This window comes from Lynx rufus, unplaced genomic scaffold (assembly GCF_022079265.1).
Source record: "Lynx rufus isolate CCGP_SWC_20201006 ecotype Redwood Valley unplaced genomic scaffold, mLynRuf1.p SCAF_1, whole genome shotgun sequence".
NCBI classification, from domain to species: domain Eukaryota; kingdom Metazoa; phylum Chordata; class Mammalia; order Carnivora; family Felidae; genus Lynx; species Lynx rufus.
Window position 1 is genome coordinate 119,857,523 of NW_025814823.1, and position 25,648 is coordinate 119,883,170.

Sequence of the window (25,648 nt, forward strand, 5' to 3'; positions counted from 1 at the left end):
AGCTTGGGGCAGATCGGATGGAGATGAGTTGATTATATTCTATGAAGTAATAGCTCACCACCAGCCAGGGTTTAAACTACTTTTGCAGCATCACTTCACCTGTGGACTCTTCTAAATTTTGCTTGCTTGGGGAAAAAACTGGGGTAAGGGAGAAGGTCATTTTTAAGAAGTTAGCATCCTTCTCCCTCTTTGACAAGTTGATGCAAAGGATAAGGCTGTGACTCCATTGGATTGCGCCTTCAAATCAAAATAGGAGAAGCAAAAGAAGACAGGGACAATGGCTTTGAGTGGAAACTGTAGTCGTTATTATCCTCGAGAACAAGGGGCTGCAGTTCCCAACTCCTTCCCTGAGGTCGTGGAGCTGAATGTTGGCGGTCAAGTTTATTTCACCCGCCATTCCACATTAATAAGCATCCCTCATTCCTTCCTGTGGAAAATGTTTTCCCCAAAGAGAGACACGGCTAACGATCTAGCCAAGGACTCCAAAGGAAGGTTTTTCATTGACCGAGACGGATTCTTGTTCCGTTATATTCTGGACTATCTCAGGGACAGGCAGGTGGTCCTGCCTGATCACTTTCCAGAAAGGGGAAGACTGAAAAGGGAAGCTGAGTATTTCCAGCTCCCAGACTTGGTCAAACTCCTGACCCCTGATGAGATCAAGCAAAGCCCGGACGAATTCTGCCATAGTGACTTTGAAGATGCCTCCCAAGGAAGCGACACGAGAATTTGCCCTCCTTCCTCAGTGCTCCCTGCAGACCGCAAGTGGGGCTTCATTACTGTGGGTTACAGGGGGTCCTGCACCATGGGCAGAGAGGGGCAGGCAGATGCCAAGTTTCGTAGAGTTCCTCGGATTTTGGTTTGTGGAAGGATTTCTTTGGCAAAAGAAGTCTTTGGAGAAACTTTGAATGAGAGCAGAGACCCTGACCGAGCCCCAGAAAGATACACCTCCAGATTTTATCTCAAATTCAAGCATCTGGAAAGGGCTTTTGATATGTTGTCAGAGTGTGGATTCCACATGGTGGCCTGTAACTCCTCAGTGACAGCATCTTTTGTCAACCAATATACAGATGACAAGATCTGGTCAAGCTACACTGAATATGTCTTCTACCGTAAGTACAAAGGGTTCTTTCTATTTTTCATCTGTATCAATTCTCTCTACAGATATTTGTTGTTTGAACGTTCAGTCAGTGTCTAAGGAATACTCTGGGTTTTGTTTGTCTGTTTTTGTTTTTAAACTCCTGAGGTATAGCTAGAATACTAGAGGCTATAATTCGGGTCTCATGTCTATCTAAGCAACTCTCATCTGTTTTATCAATGACATCACAGAATATTCAGAGGCCTCAGAAATCACAAGATGCAAATGATACTGGTTTAGGTGATATGGGGAATGAAAGACATGTATGTCTGTTTGCCAGATATCGAGTTGTGAGGATAAGATGATGGTTAGAACTTGGCTGTTGGTCCACAGGAGACTGGCAGACTCAGAGTGAATGTGGTGGTGCTGTCCATTCTTTTATCGGAACTTTGGGATCTGTAAAGCCAGTTGCTGGAGACTTGCTTTCCTTTAGGGGCTTTGAAAACACAAATGGATTTAATACCAAATGATGTGGTCTTGCTTAGATAGATGGCAGTATAGACTGATAAAAAGACCCCCTATCTGCCCCACCAAGTCTGAAACTTGCTTTTATAGGCTTTACAAATCTATCTGATTCTTTAGCATTTTGTACTGAGACTTGAGTTGCACTGCAGACTTCATTGTACTGAACTTTGTCTAAGATCCGTCTAAAAGGAACTAGATCTTTGAGAATTGTCAATCACAAGCAAGTATCTCCAGACAGCTGAGGTGATAGAATTACTGACATCAAAGGAAATGGGAGGGGGTAAAAGGAATGGAAGCAGTTGTTCTGAAGCATTTTAAATAAGCACTTAGAGGTCAGTCCATTTGCTTAAATGATGACATAAGGTACACATTGCTTTGTTTTATGAAATGGCATTGTTCTAAATAAACTTTAAGCCTTGATCTCTGGAGGGGGAACAGTAAATCAGTCTGTAAAGTTTAGTGCTTGATTTAACAGTTGATTTTTAACAAGGCCTGGGGGTTGGGTGAAGAGAATTTCATAAGAAATGTTTCCACTTTAAAATTCAGTTTCCTCTTATTTTAAGGTAAATCCATAAATTCGGGGGATTAAAATGTCTATTTCTTTTTTAAACATAAAAGTATGACTGAATGTCCTGGACTGATTTTTGCCTACAGTTGTGTTTATTCATGTGGAGATGGTTCTGGGAACCCTGGTTAAAGAGGCTAGTGGCAAGCTGAGTTGTTCTGTGCTGGGTTATGGCACATTTGATTTTTAGAAGTGAGGACACACGGATTGTGTGGAAAGGACAGCCTGTGGAGAAAAATGGAATCAGCTATCAGTTCAAAAACATATTGATGTGTAATAACAAGCATCATTTGGTCCAACAAACCTATCAATGGCCTTTATCTATAATCTATATCTTCCTCTATGATGGAGCTTAGTCACCAGATACCACCCCATGGGTGGTGAGATAAGACTCTAGCTTTTTAGCCTTCTATAAAGGACTCTGACATTATCTGTAATTCTATAGAACAAATATCTCTTCCTAACTTTTTGGAAAAATGCATCTTAGAAAGAGTTCAAATCTAGGTTTGTGACATTTACTTTGTTCTCCAATTTCTAATATTTGAAAACAGCATCTTAAGAAGCTTTAGGCAAGTAAATGAAAACACACCCACCATAACCATCTCAAAAAAGACCACATTAGATTTCTATCACTTGCTCATCTAAACGAAACCCAGACATGTATTTGCCTGCTAGCTCAGTGACATTTGTGTGTTCATCAAAGACTCATCCGTCTAACACTATGTCCTCTGTAAATTGCTCTGAACAGGTTCTGCTCTGCTGATCATATAACTGCTTCCTTCTTTGTTGGGTTTCTGAGAGGTTGCTGAGGAGCAGTTTGCTCTTCATCACTAATGGACAGGCTAGCACAAGCACAATGCAACTTCATATTGCACAGCGTATATATCATATATGATATACTTCCCTTTGTATGTAACATCCAGAGCTAAGTATTAACTCTTCCTCTGTCTTAGGACCAATAAAACTGACAGCTGGCTTTCTAGGGTGCATAACAGCTTCTGTGCAGACGCTTAACCATAATTATTTAATTAGAAGCTGCCAACTGTGCCTATATAAGCATTAATTCATCAAGCTGTTGTGCTTGGGTTAATGGGCTGAAACTATGGGAGGTGCTCTAAAGCAGGAAGTTGACTATGCAAAGATGCTCTTCATCCAGCATTAGCCCTGCCCAGCCCTGCCTAGTGCTGCTTAGCCCTGCCTAGCACTGCCCAGCACGTAGCTCCGGTGTGCCCTGTGTGAGCAGAGCACTTGGAACCACCACCTGAGAGACTGAAAGGGGCAGCATGTGTCCCCAGGAGCACCTCCACATCCTTAAAAAAACCCAAAAAAATCAATCAGCAAACAAACAGCAAACAAAAAAAGATGCTCTTTGAGAGAAACTCAACATGCTCCTAGGTTTTAAAAAAATTGTATTGTATACATAAACTCCTTAGATCCAAAGAATTAACTCCAAGCAATCAGACACTTCTAATAACCCAGGGATAATACAAAGTCATTCTTCCTGGTTCCATAACACAATAAAAAGTGAACAATGAGAAATGAATACATTACATATGTTGGCTGACAGTCATGGGGGAGATCCCTTTCTTTCCCTGTTTGCCCTATTTTCTTACAAGTTTTCCAAGGGGAAATTGAAAGACCAAAATCTCCCTGTCAATTATTAACAGGTTAGATTCTTGTCTTATTTAATCTTAATGTAGACCTAGAATTGATGGTCAACATCAGGTAGACTGAGTGTTTAGTTAATGGAGAACTGTGAACAATTAAAGTCAATAGGTGTTTGTATGTGTTGAAGAGGGTGGTAAGAAATGTGTTTGTCTGCATTGCTTACACACCAAAATATGATATGTGAGATGCTATGGATTATGATTCATTTATCCCCAGCTAGGAAAGTATGATTGATGTAAGAGCACAGAAAAGAAATGTCTAGCTAGGATTCCCTCACAAAGCATTATAGATATGTCCTTTGTTTTAAAACAGTGATAAGGTAACTTTCCTTCTCTCCCACCCCACTAGGTGAATAATTACCTCTTTTCTCTTCAAGCATTACATAGAAGGCAATAACACAGAGAATGCCTTTTTGACTCACCTGTAAATGTAATGGGAGCTCAGTAATTTGGAAAAGAAAAGTCCTGATTTTGAACCAGAGATTCAGTAGCTCTTCACACCACTTAGGAATGAAATCACAGGTGCAGAAAAATAAATGAACCTTTTAGTTAGGCCGTCTTCCAATGCCCAAGAGTCAGAAGATTGTTGTCAGTTGGAGAGAACTATAAACAATTTTTAAAATCCTACTCATGAGTGAGTTCCTTCAGATAAATGCCTGAAACACTCAAATCAAAGGAATTTGCCTCTAATAAAACTGTGATAACATGACAAGTAGGGAGTTTAATTCATAGGATGCTACTTCAAAAACATTCACTGTGAGGTCTGTGAATTATAGTAGAGACATCAACTCATCACCTTTTCAACAAATTGCTGCTTGTCAGTGTGTTTTAATCTTTCATCTCTTTATTTCCTTAAATTTAAAGGGTCGTTTCCACAAAACTCTCTAAATGGCTTTATGTACTGTTAATCTTAAAAATGAAGCTGGCAGTTATTTTACCAGCAACAATGGGCTTATTCAGGAATAATAGAGAATTGCAATTCAGGACAAGCAAGCTATGTCAAAACCATAGGCAAACTCAAGAACAAAGGAGAAAAATTATCTTTTATAGAAGAGAGGGGTGGGGATGGGCATTTGAGAAGGGCTGTTACAAACAAAAAACCCATTGGAGTAAACTAGGGGTTCTCAGTATAATGGCTTGTCATTGGCTAATTTGTGACAATCTCTTATTGGCTGGGGCTTTTGCCAGGGAGAGTAGAAAACATTTCTTTCCTCTGCAGGATAGTAAAACAGTATGGACTTGCAAGGTCCATCTTTTCCTGTTGGGTCTGCAATTGATGACAAGTGTTTAGGTGTGAGAGCTTTCCATTCTGGGATCTGGATTCCACTTTAAATGAGCTTTCCTTTTGTAAAATTTTCACAGCACATAGAACTTCAGGGCTGTTGACTGAGACGGGGTATTGGAGAAAAGTCAATCAGAAAGTGATTACTCAGAATTCAACTGTATGACCTTGTATTGGGAAGAAATATGTGGTTGTGGCCACCGTGAGTAATTTACCCAACATTGACTTTGGAAAGCTTCAGTAAGAGGGTTTATTCTTAACAGGTAGCAATGCATCTATCCTGAAATTATTCTAGCTCTTTTTCTACTGGTTACTCAAAAGATACCAATGATAACTTTTGTTTTATTGCCCAGAGAGATATGATGTTGTCACGTTCAAAACGAAGTGACAGAGCAATGTAGTCAAAACTGTGAAGGATTGGTCTTTACTACCACCTACCTCTCCTCTTTCTGTGTTGTTTGTCTGTCTTCTCCAGCTTAGATACTCTCTTTTGGTCCTGTTTTAGTCATTCCTGCTTTCAAGTTATTTCTCTCCATTGTCAGTAAAAATTCTCTTCTGCCATGTATTTAGAATACTTCTAGGGCAAGGTGTTACTTTTCTCAGGGGTTTTGGTACACCAGAAACCCTTTGATAGTTGTAGATCAGGTGACTTTGCATCTTGAAGAGAGTGCTCTTAAGGCATGAGGCTTTTTAATGTATAACTTAAAAATATAGCACAATTTAAATATAAGGCTTTATCATGAAGTCAAAGTTGACCCATGTGTGGGCAGATATGGAATGGTAATAGTGATGGCAAAGGGTAGGTGTATGGATGTAATTTTTAAAAATCTCTTTAAGGTGCTGTGCTCTAAGCATTGGTTTCAATATAACAGTGATATAAGCATGCTAGTAAAATATTTTCTTACACTATTTTCACTTTCATGCCAAACAAGATATGTCACTTGAGCCTAGCCCCTTGTGCAAATTCAGGTACCTTCTTCCTAGGTCTGTAGCATCACTGAATGAATTTGGCAGCAAAAGAAGTGTCATTATGTGGGCAGAATGGGGAGGTCTCTGAGACTGCCCTTAAGTAGTGTCTCAACATGTTAAAAAATATGTATATATTATATGTATATTTATAAATATTATATTTATTTTATATATTTATATATAAATATATAACATTTATAAATAAATATTTATAAATATTTATTATGTATATTTATAAATATTGTAATATTTATATATATATATGTAAATGGAAAGAGAAGACCAAATATGTTCCTGACAGCCTAATGAGGTTAACATTGTATCAAAGAAATTAGAAATGGAAATAGCTGAGAATGTGCCATTTGAAACACCTCCAACATGAATAATGGAGAGAGTATGCATCCAATATACAGAAGAAAGTTCTTCAGAAATGGACACATGGATGCTCAGTTTCTGCATCATAACTATTGTTCTTGTTCTTTGTTCTTTGCTATGGCTTTCCTCAAATGCTGTATTTCTTGGCAAGTCAGTTAAAAAAACTTCACGCAGAAATTTTCAGATGCCTCCAAATGTAGACACCAAGTTCCAATAATTACAATTAACATTACAAGAGCAATCTTGTATTATAGATATTCATACCTACTTTCCCTTCTGTCTGCACTGCGTTATTTTGAAGCAAATTTCAGACATCAATCATTGCATTCATCCACAAATACAATACTGTATGTTTCTAAAATAAAATGAAAATAAAATATAACACAATACTGTTATCACAGATAAAATTAGTAATTCTTTAATATCATCTAATATCTAATTGATGTTAACACTTCTTTAATTCTGTTACAATATTTTTTAAAGTTGGCTTCTTGAGTCAAGATTCAGATAAGGTCTATTGTCTTTGCTACTTCTTTTTTCATTCAAAATTAAAAAAAAAACCTGTATTTAAACCATATGCAACAAAGTAGCAAAATGTATATATTAAATCTTTTTTTTTTTTTTTGAGAGAGAGAGAGAAAGAGAGCGTGAGAGTGAGAAAGTGAGAGAGAGGGAGATAAAGAGAATCTTAAGCAGGCTCCAGCCCCACTGATGTGGGGCTTGATCTCATGACCTGAGATCATGACCTGAGCCAAAATTAAGAGTCAGAAGTTTAAATGACTAAGCCACCCAGGTACCCCTTAAATCTCTTTTAATGTCCCCTTCCTCCCTTCCTCCCTTCCTCCCTCCCTTCCTCCCTTCCTTCCTTCCTTCCTTCCTTCCTTCCTTCCTTCCTTCCTAGTTCCTTCTTCCCTCCCTTCTTCCCTTCCTTTCTGTTTGTTTGAAGAAACCAAATTGCTTGCCATGTTCAATATCCAGCATTCTGGTTTTATTTATACATCTATATGATCTTTGTGATTTCATTAAAACATTTTTTTTTCCTGAACCTTACATTTTCTGTGAATTCATTAGATCTGGACTCTAGATTCTAGTTTCTAGAGACTAGATCAGATTCAAGTTCAGTATTTCCATCAAGAAATCTTAATAAATGATGGCAAGTCCATTTTTTAAATTATTGAAGTGTAATTAACATACAGTATTACATTAGTTTCAAGTTTACAACGTAATGATTCAACAGTTTAATACATTACTCAGTGCTCATCATAATAAGTATACTCTTAATCCCCTTTATTTCACCCAAGGCAAGTCCATTTTTAATTTTTAATTTGCTTTAGAAGGCAGTAAAAGAAACCCTTGTTTTTCTTTCTAGTAATTTAAGAACTATTTAATATTCCATTATTGTTTTTATCATTAAAATGGGCTAATATCATGGGTGCAATGAGCTTACTGAGATGTACAGTGGGTCCCATAGACTGGGAAGAGGAATCATTTTGGGTGAGAAAGTTCCTCTCCTGGCTATTCACATTTTATATTCTTGGATTCTTTCAACTGTATTGAACTCCACTTGAACTCATCATTTGTATTCCCCCAAACCTGTTCTCTTCTTGTGTTCCTTATCATAGTAATTGGCATCATTAGTTACTCATTCTCCCAGGGGAGAATGAAGCCTGGGTGGCATCCCTGACTCTTCCTTCTTCCCAGCGTATGGCAAGTCCCCTTGGTTCTTCTTCATCTCGCTCAAGTCCATCCATTTCTTTCTATCACCACCGATGCTACCCTGGTCCAGACCACCAGCACTGCTTTTTGTTGCTTCTTAAACCTGGGAGCTTCTGAGTGAGATAAAACACTGTCATGGGGCTGACATGGGGAGCCTGATATGGGGCTAGATCTCACGAATTGTGATATCATGACCTGAGCCGAAATCAAGAGTCAGATGCTTACTCGACTGAGCCACCCAGGCTCCCCAAAATGAATAGATTTCTGCATCCATCTGCCAAATCTTAAAAGTTTATAAAGAGGCCTTAATGGGATTCAATGACATAAACCATCCAGATGGTCTCAACACCATATCACTACCTCAAGCCCGTGTCCTTGGAGCACCTTCTGGGAGCAGGGAAGGCCAGCAGAAAGCACATTCCAAGGACAGGGGAGGGTGGAGGAGCTTCTAATTTGCCTGGGTCCAGCTCATGTGTCAACCAGTGGCTACGTCCCCTTGATCACCTCTCCCAACACTTTTCTAGACTACTACAAAGAAACTTAAATTTTCCTCCCTACCTCAAATTCAGTGTAATCCCCTTTGGATCTCTTCTCCCTGCTGCAAAAATGGTGAGATTTCTGAAATGTGAGTTTGACCATGTCATTCCTGCTTAAAGTTCTTCATTGCCTTACAACTGCTCTTATAAGTTAAATGCAAACTCCTTACCAGGAATCACATCTCTTTATGAAATGACCACTGTTTCCTTCCTCAGAATCTTCTGTTGCCATCCTGCCCTTTGCATTTTTAATATCAGCTATACTTGATTTCTTTAAGTTCCTGAATGCTGTTATATACTTGCTTGGTTTTGTATGTGATGTTCTCTATGCCTGGAATTCTGCCTCCATCTGCTTTGGTGAACTACATCTTCAGGTCCCAATCTAGAGTTTATCTTTTCTGGGAAGTCTTTCCTAGTCTATCGTATCTGGATTGGGGGTCCCTTACCTTTGACCCGAGGACTTTATTCTCCTTTACTGTGGCACACATAATATTGTATTATAATTGATTATTTAATGGTGTCTTTAACATTACCTATAAACTTTATGAAGATAGGAATTGTATCTGTCATGTTCGTCACAATACCTGGCACAGTATCTGGACTAAATGTAGGTCCTCCACAAATATTTTTCAGAAGAATGAGAAATAGATGCCCCCTACAGAGTTCTATTATGGTCCCAGATGCCACTGTTTGCATATACCATTACATTATCTCTTTACAGAACAACTAAAGAACAGCGATGGAGTGATGATACTTTAAATAATAACAGCATTTCCAAACTTCCACTAAGTGCTTTGGGCACTCAGATAAGCACTTTACATACAAATTGGAAATCTTACCAAAAGATTTGCTCTTAGCACCTGTACCCACTGAGATGCTAGCTCAAAGGGACTGAGAAAAACACTTAGCAGCAGCAAAGGCTCATGTGGTCTCCTTTTAGTTGGTTCACCCAACTACATTGAAGCAAACTGAAGGTGGGGTGTGGCCATGGTTTTAGGAACAACCTAGGAGGGACTCGAGATTCAAAAAAGTGCTTCAAAATAGAGAAAGTAGCTCCAGTAGGAAGAGAACTGTACCAGAATGCAAAGAATGTTATGAGACCAACAGGTTGTCTTCTTAATTCTCTGACCGCTAAGGTATTCCATTTCCTCCTCCCTGCCTTCCTAGGCAGCAGAACATGGTAATTAAGGGCCTCAGTTTTGAGGTCCAGACTGCTCGAGGTTGAACCCCTAGCTATTGGGATCCCTGGCAAATTATTTTACTTCTGTGCTTCATTTTCCTCACCTGTAAAATGGAGGTGAAGACAGTTCCTGACTCATAGAATTGAATGGGTTGCTATATATAAAGCGCTTATGACAGTGCCTGGCACCCGGTCAGTGCTGTGAAAGTGTTAGTAATTACCAGGATGGCTGTATATACTGGACGGAGGAGACACAGTTGCTTTCTTTAAATAAACCACCTGATTCTTTCTGATGCTCCCCTTGGACACTTTGCCCAGTATGTTGATTCTATGCATTTTGAAACAATCAAACAAACACATCCACAAATATTTTTAAAAAGGAGATTCAAACTGTGCATTTTACTTGAATCTGAATATGTATAAAAGGAAACACCCCAAAAGCCTTCAAATTCTAGTAACTCTTTTCTTCCCCTGGCTATTCCATCATGGGAGTCATTAATAGTGCCTTTCCCTCCACCTTGTTTTCAACTTTTCAGAACCTAGGCTGATATGAGGCAGAAATGAAATTTAAGAATACGACTTAAATTATATATTCAGTCACTGCAGAATTAGAATAACCTTTTATGAATCTCAACCTAGAGAATATTCTCCTTCGTGGTGACAGAAAATGGTTATTGAGCATTCCACTGACAATAGGATCATTCAAATTGCTCCAAAAAAAGAAAACCAGACATTTTGCTCCACACTGAGTAGCTGAGCTGTGTGGCATTAAAAAGAAATCGGAGCATTAATGCAGGGCTGTTACCGTGTGACCTGCTCATGGGAAGAAATTGATACTTTCCACTTTCATTCATCAGTCACATTCCAAAGTAGAAAATTCATACCATTTTCCCACCCCAATTTATACTGATCTTTTATTCTGAGTGTATTTAATATAAAACGACTGTGAATTACTTCCATTGATGAAAATAGAAGGCAACCCATTATACACAACTTGATGGCTCACATAATATGACTGGGGTTTTGGGGCACCAGGGTGGCTCAGTCATTTAAGCGTCCGGCTCTGGATTTCGGCTCAGGTCATGATCTCATGGTTCGTAGAATTGAGCCCCATATGGGGCTCTGTGCTGAGAGTATGGAACCTGCTTGGGATTCTCTCCCTCCCTCTCCCCTGCTCTCTTTCTCAAAAATAAATAAATAAGCTTAAAACAAAAATAGATGCCTTGAGGTTGTCGCATATTGTGTTTTAGACAATATTGTAGACTGTCCAGGTCAACAGTACTGGGCAGTGAAATAGAGAAAAGGGGAGGTGGGTTCTAGTAATGGTGACTTTCCTGTAAAGGGGATCCTGGAGCAGCAGAGACTTTCAGGGACTGGGATAAGAGCAAGGGGTGTACAGATGTTAGAGTTGCAGAAGCATACAATTAAAACCACGGGGAGACTTGAGACCGGGGGAAGCGTTACAGTTCTGAAAACCCCCTAATCAGAAGGAGAGCTGGCCTATGATACAAAGCACAACAAACACTGTTTGGGAATCATGGCTCATTGTCTTACAGCATAAGTATTTAGTTATGTCAGGTGGAAAAACTTTCCTGTGGGCATTGTGCTTGCAAATTTGCACTGGAATGAAAATGGAAAATAGGATTCAGTTCTCATTAATTTGCTTTCTAGCCAGTGAGGTGAAATATCTTTGTTTCTTTAAATAGAGGGATACCTGTGTGGAGCCTTACAACTTGCTAAGCTGCAATGAAATAGAAAACTGTCAATTTTGATTTGTGTAAGAAAAGTATGCATTAGAAAATGAGCAGTTTTGCTTGGCTTTTCTCGATAAGATAACCCTGTGGCATGGAGCAGTAATGACTAATGATATAATGTGTGATACTTTCAACATTATAAAGGCCCATATTGAATGCTCAATAATGTAAAATATTTGTTTGAAAAGATCTGATGGCTTCACACTTACTAAAGGACTGTTTTATATCAAGTACTTTTGTTTTGGTAGGATTGTCCAGTTGAGATGGATAGAAAATATCATATCTGTAGGCAAAAAAAATAATTGATAACTTCATTCACAAAGTCCTCATGCTAATGATTTTCTAGTACTTTTCCACAATGTGCCAGGGAAGTGATTCACAACGTGCACAAGCCTCATTGATTGGAAACTGCCGGCCCTTCAAACCTTCTTTCGTCTGCATCCTTCCATACAGACAAGGCATATAGTGAACCATAATCTTTTTTTCTAACAGATCTTGACATCCATTCATCAGAAGGGTCTTCACTAATAGGCAGATTTAGATCTAGCTCCAAGTTACTTATACAAAATTCTGTTCTCTGTCTTCTGTCTATGTGAGTAAATGCCAAGCACTGTGACCTTGCTACACCCTTTGCTTTTGTGTATGTTAGGGTCTTAGACATCTCTGCAATGATTGGCCCTTATAATTCTTCCAGAAATATTTATTGAACACCTACTATGCACCAGAGACTTCATGCAGTTCCAGGGATTCGCCTGTAAATAAGAAGCATATGGTCAATGCTTTCATAGAGCATATGGTTTAGGGAGAGAGTAGACTAGTAAATGGGCAATTTCGATCTAGTGTGATAGGGAAGTGTAGATTGATATGAAAATAGAGAAGGAGCTCCTAATCTGAACTTGGAGTGTCAGGAAATTCAACCAGGGCTTATTTTAATGCTTGAAGAGGAGAAAATGCTTAAATCTTTAATGCATTTGTTGACTTTAAGATACTAGCTGGCTGATGGAGTCATAAAAATTACAGCCTAGGATGGCTTCACAGAACCTTAAGATCACCAGCAATCATTTCCGTTCTCATCAGAAAAATCTCATTAGATTTTTTCCAGAGATTGCTGTGTGAGTGATTTTAGTCAGTCCAGGAACCACTATCATAAAAACACTCTTCAATTCTCTTTTCCATTCAACCCTTTGTCTTACAAAAGTGTATGTGCAAAATCCAAAGCCAGATGATAGCCTCAGAGGATTAGCAATTGACTTTAAAGGTACTTTATAATTATGTCTACAGTGTCTTTTTGTAATGATAAATGTCATCATTATTATTTTAACTTTAACTCAGGATTGCTGACTTACTTTGTCAATCTCATGCATGGCTCAATTTCAGTAACTACCACAGTGTGAACACATAGGAGGTGATCATAAGCATTTGCTGAATTAATGAATAAATTCATAACACTACATTTTTAAATAAAGAAAATGTGAAGTATAAAGTGAATGAAATTTGCTTCCAGTTTAACTTGACATTTACTTTTAACCACAGGTGCATTCTATAAGACACAGTGAGCATGTGGTTGATAACCTGACAGCATTAAGATCTATCCAGATAAAAATCTTAGTTCTGTCACTTTCTAGCAGGGCATCTTTGGGCAAATGTCTTACCCTCTTGACACCTCAGAGCACTTATCTATAAAAGGGGAACAAGGAAACTTCTCTGTTGACAGTGTTGTGAGGATTAAGCCAGGGTCATACCATCTTATTAGCTTGGCTCCTTGGTAGCCATGTCCATCTCTAGGCTCTTTTAATTCATCTTACAAACAGATGTGTTTGGACCTAGAAGAAGAAACTGAGGGAATATGGATTCATTAGGACTGATCCTGCTCACTATCACAGCGAAAGTTAAGCTGCTACCCACTGGTTTCACATTGGACTATTACTACACACATTTCATGCACTTAAAGGAAGGAAAAACACATCCCATAACACACGCTCTTATAGTTCCCTTAATATGCTCACCACTTTGCCCCCCTCTGAAAACACTTGTCCAGGGGCGCCTGGGTGGCTCAGCTGGTTAAGCATCTGACTCTGTATTTCAGCTCAGGTCATGATCTCATGGTCTGTGAGTTCGAGCTCCACATCTGGCTCCATGTGGAGCCTGCTTCTGATTCTTTCTCTCTCCCTCTGTCTCTGCCCCTCCCCTGCTCTTTCTCTCTCTTTCTCAAAATAAATAAAAAAACTTTAAAAGAAAAAACAAACAAACAAACACTTGTCCATCCACAGAGCTCCATAACACTGGCCTTTTGGCAGTTCTTTCTGCAGGCCAGTCTGTTTGCCACCTCAAGACGCTACACTTGTGTTGCCTCCCTTCTAATCCTTGCCTTTCTGAGTCCTGCTCATCCTTCAGTCAGGCTTTAATGGGTTTTCCTTGGAGAGGCTTTCTGTTACCATCCCAGCTGAAGCAGAAGACCTCATCATTCTCTATTCAGCACCGTGTTTCCAGCATAGCACTGTCCACATGTGTAGTTGTCTGCTTGATTTACTTATTCTCTCTTTCTCTCTCTGTCTCACTTGACTATAAGCTTCATGATAGCAGGAGCTCTCTTGTATCCCTAGCATCTAGCACAGTGTAGGGACTCAATACGTTGTATTTCCTCTATCCACTTTACCCCACCATGTAAAATTATAATAGTAGGGTTCCCTCTCATGGTGAAGGCAACTGATGATATAAATATAGTGCATGTGGTATATAAATAATCCATGACTAGTAGAGTAGAAGTGAATGAAGGTAAAAGAAGAAGGCAGCAAATGTAAACCCAGAGAGATTGGATAACAGATGTAGACAAGATTGGAAACTTGCTTTGATGAGTTCTTTCGCCTCTCCAGCCCTCAGGTACTGCAGCTGTGTAATGGGAATAGTGGACTTCATTGTTTCATAGGACACCAAGTACTAAATAATGTGACACCTGTGAAGAAGCTATATAGCTTGAATGGATGTGTGCAATGAAGGCAGATTTTATCTTAGCTTGAGTGAACATCAGGAGAATATCTTAAGAAAAGGTAACTACACCCAAGAGAAGAGAGATTAAATCTGCTCATTTGGAAAAACTCTTAAGGCATTTAGATACGAATAGTCAAAATGTGCAAATGAGTTTTAATGGGACTTCAACAAATTAGTATTCTTATTGTATAAGGCTGAGTAGCATACAGTCAACATATGGGAGGTGGATATTCTGATCCCCACTTGTGTAATTATCATAGATTTATGGTATGAAGATTCCGGCCAAATGGACAAAAACAAATCCCCTTTGGAAGCCCCATAAACTGTCCTGCTGGATAGGAGCTTGAAGTGTCTTTCACGCCAGGGAGAGTACGAACTTGATTTATAAAATCAGAGCATCCTCGGAAATGGGGGATCTTCTGATTCCATGCTTCAGTTTCCTCTCTTTGAATCTCCAGGCTTTAAATGAAGTCCTAGGTAGAAGCCAACACACAGAATCTTTTAAAATGGTGTCATTTTGATTTAAGAGAGAACTGGTTGTAAGACCATTTCCCCTTTCTGCTTGTTTTCTTGGTGGCCCTTGGGGAAGCACCAGGAAATCTAGGGCTCAGTGTAGCTTCTGGAAAAACCATAATCCAGACACCCTAAACAAATGGTAATTTTCATCTTTTGAAAAATTGTCTTTTTACATTTTTGGTCAGGTTCTTACCGTGTACTTTTTTAACTTCTTTCATTTTCATTTGACTTCTGTTTCATTCTGAGGACAAATGTAAATGAAGGATGAACTGAAGAAAGGCAATTATTAGAAAAAGTAAAGAGCAAAAATAAATTAATTTTGCCTTTATCTTTGATATGTCACAGAGGAAGTTACCGTAATTTTCTACTATAAATTTTTGTGTAACAACACAAGCGATGGGACTTATTGAAAGAAAGCCTGGAAAAGAGTTTTTACAACCAACTTTATATGCTTCCTACCTAGTAAGTTTGGAATTGTTTTCTATATTGTGAATAAAGCATAAGGTTAGCATATTATTCTATTATATCAATATAATGTATATTTTCTCCATTGAGCCTAAGGGGCTATGGTAAAATCTCTGGGTAAAATGGTGCTTTCTATCCTGACATGAAGAATTAATTGTAAACAAAAATTCTATTTTGAGTGTGTTTGGAAATAATACCTCACACCAGCCATATTCTTCTGTATAAAAACAGCAGGAAACTTTCTTTTTATCATAGCTATATTTTCATATTGTTTATAGTCTGTGATTTGCCTTGGTAATTTGCTTCCTTTTATAAGAAAACAAGTTTTCTTCCCAACAACCAGATGCAATGCAATCAAATAATTGTTATCTTAATTTGCTGCTAAAGTCCTCCTGAGGAGAAAAAAGAAAGAAAGAAAGAAAATACAGGTATGCAGTGACGTATATTTGAACTCAGAGATGTTAACAATAATCATAGCTATCCTTGATTGAACTCTATATCAGGTTCACATCAAGTGCTTCTCATTTAATCCCCTAGAAAACCCTAAAAGTAAGAAACTGGGGCTCAGAGAGGTTCAGATTCCTCAAGGTCACTGTTAGTGGCTGCGTCAGAATTGCGGTATAGGAAAACCATGTAGTGTTAAGTTTCAGAGAAGTTCATTTGTTCATAACAAGAATAGGGTGGGGGTAGACTGATGGAGATCAAGGGTGGGTGGGACACATGGGTGGCTCAGTCGGTTAAGGGTCTGACTTCCACTCAGGTCAGGATCACAGGGTTCTTGAGTTTGAGCCCCATGTTAGGCTCTGTGCTGACAGCTCAGAGCCTGGAGCCTACTTCAGATTCTGTGTCTCCCTCTCTCTCTGCCCTTCTCTTGCTTGAACTCTCTCTCTCAAAAATAAATAAACATTAAAGAAAAAAAAAAGGGGTGGGTGATGAGGCTGAACATTAATTCCTCTACCTCTCAGACCCAAGTTGCTGCTGTGGGATGTAATAACTGGGACAAGCAGAATCAAATCCCCAGTTGCCCCAACCCCAGTTCTGGCACTCTTCACCATCATGCCATACCACAGAGGTACCAGATGGAAGTGCTATCTTTTTTGACTGGCCAAAAGTAGCTCTTCAAGGGAACCACCTCCCAAGATTGAGTGAGGAAGTCACATCCAGCCTCCAGGAGGAGGTGGGATGGCAGAAAGTGCTGGACAGGGATAATTGCCCTTTCTCTTTCCCTTTCAAATTTCAAGCCTTAGGAACACGACTTCCCCCATGATACTGCTTTAAAAAAATTAAACCAGATTGGGCTGAAATCTGCGAATCTGTCCTCAGTTACCCACACAGAACTTCTGGGACACAATCTCTTCTCCCAGAGACTCCTACACAGCATTATTTTTAAGAATTTGATTTCCTAGGACCACAAATATGAAGAAGCACAAGATTTCATAGTACAAAAAGATGTCAAAAACATTTGAAATGGAATAGGAAGAATTTATCCTTATCTTCCTAAATACCTAAGCACACACACACACACAAAAAGTACATATACACATGTATAAAATCTTTAAGTGTAAAAAAACCCACAAAGGCATATTAGCAGTTTCTCATTCTAGAGTCACTGGCAAACCTGAGATGAGTGAGGTAGTCATAAACAAGATTAATCCAGATGCCTTGACAGGCATTGTTGGTCCCCAGAGAAAAGGCACACTTGGACATGAGCCTATGACAAACTCAAAACTCTGTTTAAATCATATATACTGAGGGGCGCCTTGGTGGCTCAGTCAGTTAAGTGGCCGACTTTGGCTCAGGTCATGATCTCGCAGTCTGTGAGTTCCAGCCCCGCGTTGGGCTCTGTGCTGACAGCTCAGAGCCTGGAGCCTGTTTCAGATTCTGTGTCTCCCTCTCTCTGACCCTCCCCTGTTCATGCTCTGTCTCTTCCTGTCTCAAAAATAAATAAAAACGTTAAAAAAATTTAAATCATATATACTGCAGCTCACCTAGTTATTCATTTGGGGAAAGTTACTTAAGAATATAATTGTAGGGGCACCTGGGTGGCTCAGTCGGTTAAGTATTTGACTCTTGATCTCCACTTAGGTCATGATCTCGTGGTTGGTGGGATTGAGCCCCGCATCAGGCTCTGCACTAAGTGGGAAGCCTGCTTGGGATTCTCCCTCTCCCTCTCTCAAAATAAACATTTCAAAAAATAATATAATTGTGGTTAAGTATTTTATACTAATAAACTTTGTATTACCTTAGAAGCTTGGCCCTATGTATCAGCAAGGTTATAACCAAAAACTAAAAAGAAACATCAATTCTTGGTTTTAAAACCAATTGACCTTCCAAATCTTGATGAAAATCCTAGAACCCTAGAAATGGGGGCATATTAAACTCTGGTCTTCCCCATCTCTTATAGCTTTTGTTTTACTCCATTTAACTGTTTGCTCTTTTCTAACATTAATTACATATGCCACTGACTGAGTCCAAATCATACAGCAAAGACTGTGATAAGTGTTTGTAGATATTACCATGTTCTCTCTTCAGAACAATCTTAGGGGGTAAGGAGTATTTTTTTCCATGTTACAGATGAGAAAACTCAGATGTAGGGAGATCCTTACCCAGGTTTGCAGCTAGTGGGTAATAAAATCAAGATTTAGACTCTGGTCAAGTCTGTCTGACTCTAAAGACTGTGAATGCTTTTTAATTGCTAAATTACCTCGGATTGTCCATATAGTACAGATCCTTCCTATAGAGTGAAATATAGAAATCAGTAATACAGAAAGTGATATCAAAAGGATTTTTTTAAAAGATGGTAGAAGAAACAGTATATTTGTATGCTGATAGGAAGAATTCAGTTTTTAGGGAAAAATAGACAATAGAGAAGAGAAAGGAGAGATAGCTGGAGTGAGATACTTAGGTAAGTAAAAAAGTAATGGGATTGAGGTCATAGAGTTGATCCCTTTGTTATGAACCTTGTCACTTCATCCAGAGTAATAGAGTGTATAAATATTAATAGATATAGTAATAATAAATGTCTACACACATACTTGTACAAAAATAATATATGTATTAATATATATTAATATAATATATATTATATTATATATTACTATATATATATTTATATAGTAAAAGAACATATAGGTACAGACATGGTTGATGTGCTTTGGTGGGAACTTACTGATGTTCCTTTGGGTCATTTCTATTTGTTCAGTAAAATAAGTAGCTTTAAGACTGAGGATGGGGAAGGAAGTATTTGAGGTTTGAAGAGAGAAAATACACTATAAAATAGTTAACCAGGACTCTGGGGAGTGAATGAACTAAAGGAATGTATTACTCACTGGGAGCATTAAGGACTCACTTGAAGCAAGTGGCCATGAATTTAATTTTTTTTTTTTTAGTGCTTATTTATTTTTGAGAGAGAGAGAGCATGTGCGAATGAGAGAGGGGCAGACAGAGAAGGAGACACAGAATCCGAAGCAGGCTCCAGGCTCTGAGCTGTCAGCACAGAGCCCGACGCGGGGCTCGAACCCACGAACCATGAGATCATGACCTGAGCCAAAGTCAGACGCTTAACCAACTGAGTCACTCTCCAAGTGGCCATGAATTAAAGTGAAATCATTCAACATGGTTTTATATTTTTCTCCAACTGCATAGGTGCAGGTGGGGAGCAGGCCCAGATATGATCCTAACCATTGGATGTGAGGTTTTGCAAAATGGGGGCAAAAGAGTTGGAGATATAGGCAGGAGAGTTATTAAAACAATTGAATTATTAATAATAAAATTATTAATAACACAATAAGGTAAGATATTCAATGAGGACACGATGAAGATAAAGGATAATGAAAAGGCGTAAGATCAAATGGGTTGATTCCCTGTGGGATCAAAAGGTTGTTGGGATCTACTATTGGAGAAAATGAGCTGGAAAACCAGGAGGAGATGGTGTGATGTGTGAAATTGGGCTTACAGAGAGTCAGGCAATGATAAGGACTCAGTTCTGGCCATGACCATGAAAGCACGTGGCTGAGGGAGAGTGGAAGATGTGATTATTGTAAGAGAGCGGTTGGGAGTATTCAAAGATCATCTTGAAAGCAAAGAATAATGTTATTTCAATTTCATAACACTCCTATTATCCTCACTGAAGGAAGAAAAATTGAGGCTGGGAGTTGGTTATTAAGTCCAAGATTCCAGTGCTAGGAGGCATTTGCATTGGGATTTGAATCTAGTGTGTAAGACTCATGTCTCTTACCCACTGTTCATGGTGGCTTAGGTATGGAATGTTCTCTGCCTCTATGCCATGGCTAAAGGGGCTGAAAATTTTCAAATACTTTGTGTCATTTGCCTACCAAATCTGTCATTCACCAACATGGATTTGTTAAGCACCTACTAAACACCAGTGTGCCCCACTGTTCCATATACAGTGCCACAAGGATGAAAGGAATTATATGAAATTGCAGTTGAAAATTCAGTTGCAGCTGTATTATCATCCATGCCAGTAAGAAAGTACTTGAATCATTATTTGACTATTTTATTGTATCTTGCCCTTATTAGCTTATAAAAAATGAGTAGAGAGTAGAAAATGAAAGTGCTGATATTGGTGATATGAAGCATATATCTCATAAATTTAATATAATTGAGACAAAGGTGGAAATCTTTAGGCATACTGAAAGAGGCAAAGAGCCTCAAGTGGATATCATTGGATTTAAATCAGTTGAGTGAGTTTTCAGCTAGGAATGAAAAAAACCAAGTTAAAAGAAAAGGTATACAGTGTGAGAACTGTATTTCAAAGATACTGTCCTTGTTTGGGAATGTCTATCATGTAAGATGCCTATGTTTTGATTTGTGCAACAAGGTCTTTATACATGACTAAAGGGATATGTTATGTATGAACATATGGAACACTTATAATATAGAATGGATATAGGTATTGGGAAGAAAATAGAAGAGGAAATATTCAATTCAGTGTGGAATGATCAAGGATGTCTTCCCTGAGGTGGCCTTTTTTTTTTTTTTTTTAATTTAATGTTCATTTTAGAGAGAGAGAGAGAGAGAAAGAGAGAAAGAGTGGGGTAGGGGCAGAGAGAGAGGGAGACACAGATTTTCAAGCAGGCTCCAGATGACAGATGACAACTTGGAGCCTGACTCAGGGTGGAACCCACAAGCTGTGAAATCATGACCTGAGCCAAAGTTGGATGCTTAACCTACTGAGCCACCCAGGTGGCCCTGAGGTGGCCTTTTTTTTTTTTTTTTTAATGTTTACTTATTTATTTTGAGAAAGAGAGAGAGTGAACACGAGTAAGTGAGGGGCAGAGAGAAAGGGAGAGACAGAATCCCAAGCAGGCTCTGAGCTGTCAGCATGCAGCCGGACATGGGGCTTGAACTCATGAACTATGAGATCAGGACCTGAGCCGAGACTAAGAATCAGACACTTAACTGAATGAGCCACCCAGTGGGCTTTTTAAAAGCAAAGTCATAAGGGCACATGGGTGGCTCAGTCGGTTAAGTGTCTGACTCTTGATTTTGGCTCAGCTCATGATCTCATGTTTTGTGAGTTCGACCCTGCATCAGGCTCTGTGCTGATAGCATGGATCCCGTTTGGGATTCTGTTTCCCTCTCCCTCTGCTCCCCCCGCCCCCCACTTGCTCTCTATCTCTCTCTCAAAATAATAAAAATAAACTTAAAAAATTATTAAAAAAGTAAGAGCAAAGTCATAAAGAATGAGGAGCTTATCAGGCAGGTAATATAAAGAACGACGATATAGGCAGAAGGGCCAACAGATGCCAAGGCATGGAAATGAGGTTGAATATGGCTTGTTTTCTGAACCTCATAGTTGGAACTTAAGGGCAGGGAGCAGACAAAGTCTCTGTCTTGAGAGCTAAGATAGAGCAGATGCTGAAGGGCCTTATATGACATGCTAAACTACTGGACTTTATCATAGATGCTGGGGAGACTTGTAGGTACCAAGGAACCACAAAACATTTTTATCAGTGTCTTCTTTTTGTTTTTGTTGTTAATATAATGTTAGTTAAATTCACATCACTGTTGTTTGGTGCTTACAGAACACTTTGTGATATCTATGATCTGGGGTATACTTTTTTTGGACCATTGTCATACATTTCTTCCTTTCAGCTATTTGGCTTACTGAGTCTCTTCATTCATGTATTTAGATGAATATTTACTGAGCACCTACTCAGTACCAGTTATGTTCTAAGTAATGGATTCAGGATGAATATAGTTACTGCTCTCATGATGCTTATATTCTAGTGGGGATATAGATTGATAGGTAAATTCATATGTAAATTACATGTTATCCTAAATTGCTACTTCATACTAATATTGTTAATTTCTTTCCTGTGACTCCTCTTTCTTTCTATTCTGTAATCTTGTGATAGAGACCATGGTATGTATCCCTACAATGTAGGTTGGAGGAGCCAAATAGTATAGGCTTAAATCACTACCCATGAATACTGTCTATATAGGATGTGAATTAGGCTGAACTATGAAGTTGAAAAAGTCCCTCCCTATCCTCTGCAATACCTTCGTTGCTGTCTGGTATCAAGAGTGGTCCAGGGGCACCAGGGTGGCTCAGTGGGTTGGGCGTCTGACTTTGGCTCAGGTCATGATCTCACAGTGTGTGAGTTGGAGCCTCACATTGGGCTCGCTGCTGTCAGCCTGTCAACACAGAGCCCACTTTGGATCCTTTGTCCCCCTCTGTGTGCCCCTGTCCTGCTTGCACTCTCCCCAAAATTAATAAATATTAAAAAAAAAGAGTGGTCCAGAAATGGAAACACCACAAAGGAAGGACAAAGGTTTCCAATCATATAATTAATTCATCATTAAGAAGAGAGAACTAGTCTCAAGTTTTCAATGTTCTCTTTACTTGATGGTTTAGCAAAGGATAGACTATTATTCCCTTGCAAATTCATATATGTGGTCTATAAGATCACTAATTTTTTTAAATTCATGTTTCGAATTTCAGATAATCTCCTAATAATACTCAAATAACAACAATAGGGGCACCTGTGTGGCTCAGTCGGTTAAGCATCCAACTCGTGATTTCAGCTCAGGTCATGATCTCACTGTTGTAGGTTCGAGCCCCACATTGGGCTCCGTGCTGTCAGTGTGGAGCTTGCTTGGGATTCTCTCTCTCCCTCTCTTTCTGCCCCTCCTCCACTTGCACATGCTCTCTCTATCTCAAAATAAATAAATATTAAAAAGAAACAAATAACAACAATAGTATTTTAGAATTGTTGCTGGTGAAAACAATAGCAATAAATAGCTAATACATTCTGAGCTCTCACTTGCTAAATATATTATATCCACTATCTGAATACTCAAAATGTTGGGCTCAAAGTGTTTAGGCAGCTTTCCTCAGGTGGCACTACTAGTAAAAAAGCAGAGTTGGGTTTCACACCTGAGACACGGGTTTTTTTCCCTAGAACCTGGGCTCTCAGCCTCTGTGGTATGTGACCATGCTGCCAGAGGTCCAAGCTACCACGTGGTCTTTTTCCTTCTGGAAAATGAACATCTTTTGATGGAATCTAAAATAGATTCCTCCCTTAGATTTAAGGCAGATTTTGTCCCTATGGGAGATTCTGCTGTGTTTCAGGCAATAGAAACATAAAGCCAACCATGCATATAATTTAAAATTTTCTGGTAGCTACATAAATAAAACAATAAAAAGAAAGAAGTAAAATTAATTTGAATAAAATATTTTATCTAACCCAGTATATAAAAAAAATTATCATTTCACTATATTTCCACATATTTTTCATTCCCTCAGTTTTTGAATTTAAAATAATTAAAACCGGGGCGCCTGGGTGGCGCAGTCGGTTAAGTGTCCGACTTCAGCCAGGTCACGATCTCGCGGTCCGTGAGTTCGAGCCCCGCGTCGGGCTCTGGGCTGATGGCTCAGAGCCTGGAGCCTGTTTCCGATTCTGTGTCTCCCTCTCTCTCTGCCCCTCCCCCGTTCATGCTCTGTCTCTCTCTGTCCCAAAAATAAATAAACGTTGAAAAAAAAAAATTTTTTTTAAAAAAATAAAATAATTAAAACCAAATAAAATTTAAAAATTGAGCTCTTCATTCACACTTGCCATCATTTAAATGCTCAGTAGCCACCTGTGGCTAATGGCTACTGTCTTAAGGAAATGAAGCTTTAGAGGGTTCCATTTTAACCTCAAGTTAGGAGCACCTCAGTAGCTCATTCGGCAAAACTTCCAACCCTCAGGTCATGATCTCAAGGCTAGTGAGTTCCAGGACCGAGTTGGGCTGTGGGCTGACAGCTCAGAGTGGGGAGCCTGCTTCGGATTCTGTGTCTCCCTCTCTCTCTCTGCCCTTCCCCTGCTTACACTCTGTCTGTCTGTCTCTCTCTCAAAAGTAAATAAAAATTAAAAAAAATAACCTCAAGTTAAACATCAAGTTGCTCAGTAACATTCTGTACAGATTCATCAGTAGACCCTGAGATTTTGGAGTTACTTTTTTAATGCACGATTAGAAACATGGAAGCTATTTCAGGCAGAGCAGGTGTTTTCCATTCATTGTAGAATTGTGTCTTCTAGAATTTGATAAGTGCTTTGTAGCTATCTGCCATATTTCCAGCTTGAGTGAGCCTCCAGGCTCATAAAGGAAACCATATCAATGGTTAAATAAAAGAAAGTGATGTCAGTTGTGAAAGTTAAAGTTGAAAAAAAAATTTTTTTGTTCTTGTAGGCATAGGTGGAGGTGCAGGCTGTGATCTTCATCATTTCCCTTCCATCCCCAAAGAAATTCTGATTCTATCATTTAAAATTCATTACTTTATTATGTTGAAATCTACATTGTGAGGGCTTGATATCATCAGGGTCGACTCTGTGTCCATCTGAGTTTTACAACCTACAGGGAGTCTAATCTATCAGAGCTTCTTTCCTAAGCCGGGGAAAGAGACAAGGAAGAAAGAAAAGATACCTGAAGTTTGCATGTCAGCCCTACTCAGAGGTTTTTTTTCTTTTCCCATCCCATCCCATCCCCCTTTTTTTTCATTTTATTGAAAAAAAAAAAAACACAAAGAGTTTAGTGATAATGGCTTCCCCTGCTGTCCATCATGGTCCTGTCTGCAAAGGACTGTACTATTACATTATTTGTACGTTAAATGGAATTCATTGTTAAAACCAGGTTTTTCTTGTTTTACACTTTAGATCTTCCATAAACAGGACAGATAATGAACATAAAAGAACCCAGCTTACCTAGGAAGATAAGGCAAAATTGCCCAGGTGTTTGAATTGTGCTGGCCAGTTTTATCTGGTAGTGATAAATCCTCTCCAGTTCTGGCAGTCAGTGCTGGGGGTGGGGGGGGGATGAGGAAGAATTAAAACACACTAATAGGTACCCCCCTTTAATGTCTACAGTATCTATTTTACACATAGGACCACATAGTATTTATTAGACAAAAGTCTCCAAGGTTTGAAACACAATTATAATAGTTTCTGCTTAGGTAAAAATAATAAATAAAATTAAAATAAACAGTAGGAGATGATCTGTTGCAAAGAATCTAATCTTCAATTATTATATTTTGCTTTTGTACAGAAGCATTTACATTCCCTAGTCATCTGATGCCAAACAGGTGCCATATCAGCAGCCAAGTCTCAGCAATGGGAAGGAAATGAGCTATTTTTTGCTTTTGATGTTGCCTTTGGATGTTCCAATTCAAGTCAAGATGAATTCTTCAAACCTCCCTATTTGATAGGGACTCTGGCCATTTATCTCTAAAACTGGTGCTCACCAGCCTCATTCCACAAAAGAAAGTTCAGATTTTAACTCTCTTGTGAGAAATGTAATATATAAAAGCTTCACACATTAATTTTTTAATTCAGTCTGTCTTGGTTGAATCACTCATATTTCCCTTGTATTTCTTCTCTATCCTGGAGATCACAAGTTAATTGGGTGACCTGCTGAGCCATTTTTTTTTAAAGTTTATTTATTTTGAGAGAAAGAGAGGAAGAGAGAGCTGGTGCACATGTGTGCAGAGGAAGGACAGAGACAGAGACAGAGAGAATCCCAAGGAGGCTCAAC

The 25,648-nt window shown here is 38.9% G+C and overlaps 1 protein-coding gene across 1 annotated transcript in view; it reads left to right on the forward strand.

Moving 5' to 3' along the window:
- Nucleotides 1-277: 277 nt before the first annotated feature.
- Nucleotides 278-25,648, forward strand: part of KCTD16 (potassium channel tetramerization domain containing 16) — a 248,836-nt gene continuing 223,465 nt past the window's right edge. Inside the window, exon 1 of the mRNA XM_047101827.1 lies at nucleotides 278-1,109. Within this exon, the coding sequence (XP_046957783.1) occupies nucleotides 278-1,109 (832 nt within the window). The remainder of the gene's footprint in view (nucleotides 1,110-25,648) is intronic.